The sequence below is a fragment of the Scomber scombrus genome, chromosome 18 (genome assembly GCF_963691925.1).
Source record: "Scomber scombrus chromosome 18, fScoSco1.1, whole genome shotgun sequence".
Lineage (NCBI taxonomy): Eukaryota > Metazoa > Chordata > Actinopteri > Scombriformes > Scombridae > Scomber > Scomber scombrus.
This window is the reverse complement of record NC_084987.1, coordinates 24,933,845-24,942,981: the sequence shown is the minus strand read 5'-3', so window position 1 is coordinate 24,942,981 and position 9,137 is coordinate 24,933,845. Positions and strand designations below refer to the sequence as shown.

At 38.4% G+C, this 9,137-nt stretch overlaps 1 protein-coding gene across 1 annotated transcript; it reads right to left on the bottom strand.

Annotated features, from left to right (window-relative positions):
- Positions 1-3,102: 3,102 nt before the first annotated feature.
- On the bottom strand, positions 3,103-9,137 carry LOC134000062 (cytosolic phospholipase A2 gamma-like). The gene is made up of 14 exons (XM_062439367.1): positions 8,949-9,137; positions 8,316-8,426; positions 7,527-7,669; positions 7,058-7,244; positions 6,771-6,873; positions 6,565-6,678; positions 5,749-5,814; positions 5,592-5,657; positions 5,348-5,497; positions 5,070-5,216; positions 4,003-4,086; positions 3,681-3,835; positions 3,424-3,595; positions 3,103-3,275 (listed from the first exon to the last, which is right to left on the bottom strand). Exons 1-14 carry the CDS (start codon positions 9,135-9,137, stop codon positions 3,103-3,105), a joined length of 1,860 nt encoding a protein of 619 aa, XP_062295351.1.

The following is a 9,137-nucleotide window of genomic DNA, read 5'->3' as shown; positions in this document are numbered from 1 at the left end:
TTTTGGACCCCTAAAAACTGATATTTTTGGACATGTAAGTTTTAATGTTGCACTTTTTTGAAACTACAAAGGTTATTAAAGATACTTAAAGGTCCAGTGTGTAAGTGTGTAGAATGTAGTGACCTCGGGCGGAATGGACTTTGTAGAAATAGAAAGTAATATTATAATAAGGATGTTTTAATTTTATAATAATTTTCATTACCTTACAATGAGCCTTTTATATCACAATAGGGAGCAGGTCCTCTTCCAGGGAGATTGCCTTGTTGTATCACCATGTTTCTAAAGTAGCTCAGAATGGACAAACCTGGCTTTAGAGGTCCTTTAAAAAAAAATGTGTGTGTCATGCCACTATAGATTCTCCTACATACTTAAAAATGGATTGGGGGCAGGGGGGATACACAGTTGGTGGCAATCTGCAATCTCACTGCTAGAGTCCACTAAATTCTATACACTGGTCCTTTAATTTAGGAGGGATGTTACGCATATAAAGAAATACATTAAAAAAGAACTGGTGCAACCCAATCCTGTTCTGTCGTTAACATTGAGGACACTGAGGTTGTGCCCACTGTATATTTCTGGGAATTTGTGGGTTTTAAAGATAGGGCAGAGGTTTTTCAGTATTTTTAAACTCAATAAAACTGCCTAAAATAATCAATAAATAAACAATTCCACCAGAATTTGTTCCTGGCAATGTGGAAAAGGTTTGACCCACACAATTTACTAAAATAATAACCATTTAGAGAAGGTTTTACAGGGTTCCTTTTTTATGTCAGTAAACTGAATACAACTAAAACTAAACATTTTCAGAGGGGGAAAGGGTTCTGTTGGGCTCATGACATCAGTACTTATACACCTTTAAGTATACAGTACCTCAGTCACTGGCTGCAGTCTAATGGAGTGTGAAAGAATATAAGGTGTACAATGAAACACATAGTGTAGCTGTAGAGCTCAACAGATTTTCACTGCACTTTTATCAAAGTGATTTCTTCCAAACACGAAATCTTCTACCGTATACCTTCAATTGTTGAAATATTGGACTCTTTCCCCATTCAGCTGTCCAAAACATGGCCCTGCCTTGCATTGCCAGCTGACACTTTTGACAGTAATATGCCAAATTGCTAAGGTGGACAAAACAACAAGATTATTCTTATGGTATATCGGACAGATACACAGAGACAGAGATAGAAGAGGAGATGCACAATACCACATAAAAGCTTTGGGGTCAGGTTTCGGCTTGAGCCATTTCTTGTAGGAGGAAGATGGTGGTCTAGATTTTGACCTTTACTCTCCAGGAACTCACTAGCTTGCAAAGGCTGTCCATTATGTGCAGGTCTTTTCCAGCCACTGACATCACTGTGGCAGGAAATTGACAAAAAGACGATATAGAAGCAACTGCGAGGAGAGCTGTGATAGTCATGATGCTGCTCTGTGCTTTAGTTGTGGAGAGTAGAGAAAGTGGGAAAAGAATTTCACTCTACATTTCTCTACTTGTAAAAAGTCTTGTCTACCAAGTGGGATAAATTGGTATTATCACCGCATTACAGTTTACACTTTAGCAGGAATAGTTAGGAGAGCGATGGAGAAGAAGGAAAACATGATAATACAGAATTGAACTGAGAGAAAAGAGAAAAAGGCAAGTCATGGGGGAGTAGATCAAAGAGATGATGGAAATGTGAGAACCGTGGAATCAACTAATGCTGTTAGTTGCTGATGAACTCTGGTGCTGCATACCAATTTGTTTCCACAATGACATCACAACTTCAACATTATTACCAGGCCATTACAATTTTTACACCCACTTGACAAATAGCTTAATAACTTTATTGAAAGCTATACTTTATTTTGGTTGCAGTCAACTTAAAAATCAATATTTCAGACCAAAACCTGAGTTCAGAATTGCTTTGAAATGTTCTGAATGGTTGACCTCAGTACATACTGTAGGTTGCTCATTGCAACAGAAGGATAATTATTCTTAGATCCACTGTGGGACAAAAATGGTAAAGTTTGGTCTTCTGATGTGTTGCTAGGTGTAATTTTAAACTTTGGACAGGCTGTTTCCCCTCGATTCCAATCTTTATGCAAAGCTAAGCTAACCATGTCCACAATCCAGCTCCATACTTTACATGAAGAAATGAGATTGATATCATTATTTCATTATTGGAAACATAGAAAAATAGTTTATTTATACTATTCCTTTAAAACAATTACTTTACACCACTGAGGTTAGAAAAAAGACACTGGCAGACCAATGAAAGCAGTGCATTTTTTTTTTTAAATTAAAAAACACAACAGAATGTTTCTGCCTCTGTTAGTGCTCTGATAATGAAAGTAATGCAGGAGAAAGTCAGTAAAGATACAATTCAAAACATTGTGAACATAGAGTGACCTCTGGTGTTTCATTTATGTTACTACAACTAAATGATACAGGCACATGAACAGACATAAACATGGTTTATAATCAATTTAATTCAAAGTGAGAAACTCTGTAATTTATACATGCAATACATGATTTCATATTCTTCATATGTCTTCAATTTCTCAGTGCCTGCACAATGCAAACTCTATGAAGTTTAGTGGTCAGACTTTTCTGAAGACTTCTGGGAAAGGCTGGAGTAGAGGAAGAAAAAAAACATTATTGGGTCACTCATTAACTCAGTTCATTCATAATAAGCATTTAGAATTTAAACACACATCCATCTGTCCAAACACAGATCTGTCAGTACAGCCAAGAGGTTGTTGTAGTTCACGTATGATTACTTTTGTTCATCTGGTATTCTTCAAATGTAAAACTAACTCTGAAGTCTGAAGTTGTTGTGTCTACATTTTTTTGTTGACAATGACATAGTTCTTGTACATGAACAAAATGAACTTTGGTATAATTTTTTCTAACTGGCACTGATTTTACTTCATGGTTCTCTTCCCAAAAGACTCAAGTCCAAGTGAAGTCAAAGTTATTGGTGTTATTGGTAATCTTTTTTAAATTTTGTCAAGTCAAGTCTGAAGTCTTTACATTTGTGACTCAAGTCTGACAAGTCGAAATCATGTGACTAAAGTCGACACCTCTTGTACAGCCTCCACCCACACACACACACACTGAAAACACTACCTCTTGTAGTATCGGCGGACAGTAGCCTTGTACATCTCAAGAGCCAGAGTTGCCTTGTTGTTCTTTATGTTGGCTTTTGCTGTCTCCAACAAAAACTCAATCTTTTTCTGGTTGTATGGAAGCTGGAAGCTGGTGAACTCCTCCATCTTTGCTTTTAAATCCTCTGCATCTGGACCAGAATAACAGAGTACAAAACCAAAATCACTGTAAATGAGGAAAGCATTTGTTTCTTCTGCTAATGATGTAACATCTTTGGCATTAGAGTGTTTTTGTACATTTCTTTTCCATCAGGTGTTGTGAAGCTGAGAGTAACAGACCTTTGCAGTTCCGTCTATTGAAGAGCGGCATGTAAACGATAGTCGGCTGATTGTCTTTTCCCTCGAACACATAGCAGTCTTTCGGCCAATCTTTCTCCTGCAGGATTTTGTCATCTATCTCTGGGAAAGGCTTCTTCATCTTGGCTGCGTAGTCTCTGGCAAGAGTCAGTGTCTGCAGAGGACAGTTACAGATCATTTATTTGATCATTTTCTAACACATCAGCAACACACAAGGTCTCTTGACACAGATACCTTACCGTGAAGGGGTGGTAAGAGGTGTAGTCCAGAGCGATGAGGAGGTCAGCGTCTCGCTTTTCTCCCAGGAAAGGAGGATAGGGCATGGAGAGCATCGAACCAGCGTCTATCAGCTGCAGGTGCTTCTCAAGTCGGATGCAAGACGGCACCACAGCATCTTCAAAGCAAATCACATTATAGCAACTGCTTTCTTTCTCTGTTGACTTTTTCCTCTCATTCAACAGTTAGTTTTGCCAACTTTCTAACAAAGTTTTAACAGGCCTGTAAATACAATAAACACAATACAGATACAGGTAGGTGTTCAGCTTAATAACAGTAGTTCACCTGGGTATTGGTGGAGGAAGTTTTTCGTTGTTCCCCATTTCCATTTTCCAATCAGTGGGAAGACTTTCTCGGTCAACCAAGAGACTGAGGAAACAGAGCACAACCAAAAGTAGCAATGATGAAGAACTTCAACCTGCATTCATTGATTATTAGTCCACATTGAGATAGTGAGACAAGCTATAAACACAATGTTATTGCCTTATAAAGTTGATACTGGTATTGTAATTTTTTAAGCGATATCAAGAACTAACATTTTTTGCTGAAAATAGCTAGGTGATTCTGAAAATGAAGTTAATATAGCAGAGTTGGCCTAAAAGTTGAGCTAAAAGTGGCTGAAACGTTCGGTAAGTATACAGGTCTTTACAGAATTGGTTATAATTCTCTGTGTGCATTCATTTGATCCATTATTCATATTAAAAAATTAACTACTGCAGCTTTAATGATTCAATCAGAATACCACAGTGAAAACAAATCAACTTCATACTGTGAGTAAAAACGAAACTTTTTTTTTTTTTTAGCAACATTTGCATTAAAACTTGGCCCTCCACTCCAAAATGTTTGTCTTGTTCCTATGGTTGGATGTTTGAGCTTCTCTGTGCAGAATGATGTATGTGAAGAGTTTGACACTAAAAGGCTGTCATATTCATCTGTTGAAAGTGGGAAGTTTCTCTGTGCTCATTTAAAATCAGATTTAAAGGGGCGGGCCTACGAGCAGAATTTGTGACATCACAACTAGTTTTGAAGCTAATCGAATATTCACGTGGATGTGTGGAAGTGTGTGTAAACGATGTAGAAACTTAAAGCCTCCAGTGCATATACACTGAAAATGGACTTTATAGTGAAGTAGGAGACATCTTGTGTCCAAAGGTTAATGAATTATATTTGCATATTTATAGATTCCAGAATTTTTAATGAGGGATACAGAGTAGATTTAGCAGATTAAACTAGAAGATTTAAAGATTTTAACAAGAAAATTAAGCTTTTTTGCAGAAAAACACATTATTGTTTCAATCAGAATAATACATGTCTGAAGGTGATCTTTAAATAACTTTGACTCTGATACAGACCATTGTCTTTAAAAGGTCCTTCATCCAGACTCTGTGTCCATTTCTTTAAGGGTTCCAACATTTTCAGACGCCACTGTTCAAGGACCAACTTTCTTTCTTTTCTGCTCTTCGATCTAAACCATGCAGTAGGGTTGTAGTTTAGGTGTTCTGGAAAACAGGAAGAACAATTATCATTGATTGAATATTGTAATCATCCGGAAAACCTTTGCTGGATGAATTACCATCATCATCATCATCATCATCATCATCATCATCATCATCATCAACGTCATTAGTACCTTTCAGTGTTTCCTGCATGTTGTCCAGGACAGATAGAACAGCTGGATCCTTTGTGATTTTTTTAATCATTTCTGTTAGCGTCAAAAGACTGTGGCAGCCACGCATGTACAAGTCCAAGACGGTCCAGAAATTGTTGACCTGCTTTGGTACTGATACATAAAGACCAAACTCAAACACACATGCTTACACATACCACACTCTATCTGAGTGTATATTACAAGCTACTTTCATATAAAGCTGTACCTTCAGTCCAGAGAATGATCAAATCCAATAGGTTGTTTTCATCAGTAGCTACAATGCCCGCCACACCTGAGCGCACACATGCACACACGCACACACAGTCAATATTGTCCAAACATGTCTACTGTTTTTCCATCAATAGACAGATCACCATTTTTACCTTTCAGCCAGTCAGGAAAATAGTCTTTCAGTGTTGATTCATCTGCTATAGCGCTGCCCACTACACCTGCATGACAAAACACACACACATACCGGACACACACTGTAAAACTGACTATTTCTATAACATCACTGCTCAATATCACCTTCTGCTGGCTATAATATATATCACCATTTCTTGATCAGGCAATCTTGTAATCTGTAATCTTAAAATAATAATAATAAAATATCTTCCTGAGATTTTGTCGATTGTGCCACTGACATTGATGCTGTAGTGGCCAAATATATCCTGACTGACTGAATCAAGCTCCAAAAATGCTGGATCCTACACTTCCCATAATGCAACTTTTCCCATTAAAGGGTTTTTCTTCATGCTGTCACCAAGTGCTTGCTCATGGGGGAATGTTGGGTCACTTTAAATTAAAATAAGGAATATGGCCTCGATCAGTGTGAAATGTGCCTTAAAATAATATATATATGTATATATGAATAACATTGAATTGATTTGAACTTAGCATGTTTATATATACCCTGCCCCCCTGATAATTGTCCATGACTCTCAAAGGGATTTCATAACTCTAATTGTGATTGAAATGATCAAGTTGACATTTTAAGATTTTAAGAGAATGTGTAAAAACAAAACAAAACACTGCAGCTTATTATCTCAGTACTGCTATGCTCAAGAGATAACAAAACAAGTATGGGCTACTGTGGCATTATAAGCTTCCATACGGTTGGCGATAGACAGATTTCCGTGTTTGAAATAGAATTTTATTATTGTATTTCTATCAGAATTAAAAAAACAAGCCGGTCACACCTTGCAGCCAGACATTGTCGATTCCTTGGCTTCTGCTGTTCAGGTGAGTCGTGTTAATGAAGAGACCCAAATCTGTGAATCCAGCCTCATGGGGGGTTATCTCAAACCATCTACCTGAGCCAAAGACAGAGAGATACTGAGATAGTAAATCCTCTATTTGTATTGAGTCATGAGTATGTTTCTGCATGTGTAAGTGTGTTCGATACCTTTCTCAGGGCCGTACTTCAGGCAGTTCTTGTCCACTGTGTTGTAGATGGGATATGGATTGGTGGCTTTTATTCCATCCTTGGAAAGACTTTGATTGTTCAACTAGCAAGAGAGCATTATATCAGTGAACTGTTTAACAAGGAACTATAATGTTCTGTCTGTCAGTGTTAAAACTGAACTAATAAATATAATATAACAGTGACCTAAGTGTTTTATCACATTACAGTCATATACTTTAGTTTACAGCTTTAAAACACAGCTTTCTTCTTGTATGTTTCCACTGTACCTGTTTCATGATCACAGCAGAGGTCGTGACGCCCCCGATATCAGAGAGAGAGAAGTGCTCCTCTTCGGATCTCTTAGTCAGCCAGGTGAAAGCCTCCTCCAGCCCGACCCAAGGACCTGACAGCCTGGACACTGCTCTGTCTATGTTAGCGCTCCACTGAGGGTCACTGTACAGGGAGGTCATGGACCTGAGAGAGAAAGACAACCACAACAAAATATCTATTTATTTGTGACTGATAATGACCCAGATATCATCATATATATCGTATGCCCTATACCACCACCCCTGAACTGTAACTGGTTTCCATTTTATTTCTAAATGCTGAAAATGTCCATAAGCTATCGAATCACCAAGATACCTCATGTGGAGGCAGAATTGAGTTGAGCTATGCTGATATTTCACATTAGAATTTTCCCAAGGAGGTGAACATACAAATCCATTATGTGTGACTGCCCATGTAAGTGTTTACCAGGCAGAACCAGAAACTCCTCCCAGGTAGAGCACAGTATCCAGCAGACCTTCCTTTTCCATCTGATAGAGGGAACCCAATAGTGACACAGCTGCCCTCTGACCCCCACCTGACCCCAACAAGGCGATGTGGGGGACCCAATCCTGGAGAGGAAGTCAAGTAAAGAGGAGTGATATTAATACAGACATGGAAGAAAACCCAATATCTCAAAGAATGAAAGAGATAAGACAACATCTCCCACAAACACTGTTGCTACCTATCACCTATTTCCCCATTATCTGCTAGAAACCTTTTATCTTGGCACTGGAAGAACAGAATCTTCCAGTGTAAAGGCCACCAGTCTTATCAGTAACAGTTCCATTTATTCTCTGTTTTTAGCCACACTAGCAGTTGGGTTGGTCCAACACTTTGGTCTTGTCAAATAATAGATTGATTTAATTCGGTACAGACGTTCATGTGCTTTGTTTTAAGTATTACCGTCAGCCTCTGCTGCAATTTGTGTTTAGCGCTAAAAAATGTTATCATGCTAACGTACAAAGGTAAACTGGTGAACAAGGTTAACATTGCCAAGCATCGAAATTCACGTTTGCATGCAGCCATTGACATACAGACATTAGCATTTATGTATTGTATTGCTGTGCTTAAGTATACAAATTGGTAGAGACGCCAGCATGACTTTAGGGAACTAATGAATAGATAAAACGGAACATGAAGTAATTATTTCCCCTATAAAAAAACCAAACATTATATTTACATATTTAGTTAAGAGTAACATTTCCTCATTCATACCAGGTTAGTCATGATGTTCAGCCTCTTGAGTGCCTTCAGAATGATCGGTTTCCTCTTCTTGATAATCTCTTTCTCCCCAGCAGACAATGACAGGGACTGGTGGACAAAATGCTGCAACACACAGAGAGTATTATATGGCATACATGTACAGTAGGAGGCACAATTGAAGGATTTTAACTGTTCAGACAAACATTTTCATACAGCTAGATGGATGTAACCCCCCCCCCCCCCCCCCCTACACACACACACATTAGGATGTCAGATTCGTTGACTTTCTCTTCCGTTATTTTGATGATAAAAGTCTTTTCTTTTTGTCTGATAAATTTCATGAGTACAGGGACCTGGATCATTTTGAAATATGCTTGGCTCTCAATCAGAGAATAATACTAACACACAAGGTGCTCCCTCCCAGCAGTGGCTTTGTTCAGTCTTTGATGATGAACACAGACCAGACCTTTTGGAAATAAAAGTATGCTCTAAATAATAGATTTCCTAACAGCATCGCAGCTCATAAGGCCTATTTCGGCTGAGTGCCCACATGATAAACATACTTTCAATGTGGCTGCATCCCAGAAGAACACTGCTTTTACTTCATTTAGATTCTTTATTTAAACATTTCCTTCAATCTCTCACCTTAAGAGCAAACTGTGAAACCATCTCCGTGTTGGGTGCAGATATTGGTGTCCACGCTTCACTGAGCATCTCTTCCTGTGTGACTGTTGCCGGGTTCCTCATTTTGTCCACAGTTTGTCCCATAGGTCCTAACATCATGATGAAAGCACAGACCAGACCAGCAACCCAGCTGACATTCCTGCACGGCAT

Excerpts from the sequence above, each read along its gene's own strand:
- LOC134000062 (XM_062439367.1), bottom strand. The coding sequence starts at position 9,137 with ATGCCGTGCAGGAATGTCAGCTGGGTTGCTGGTCTGGTCTGTGCTTTC. Across the intron at positions 5,498-5,591 it reads GATCATTCTCTGGACTGAAG|TACCAAAGCAGGTCAACAAT; the intron begins GTACAGCTTTAT and ends TTTATGTATCAG. Across the intron at positions 3,836-4,002 it reads CTTCCTCCACCAATACCCAG|ATGCTGTGGTGCCGTCTTGC; the intron begins GTGAACTACTGT and ends TTTGCTTTGAAG.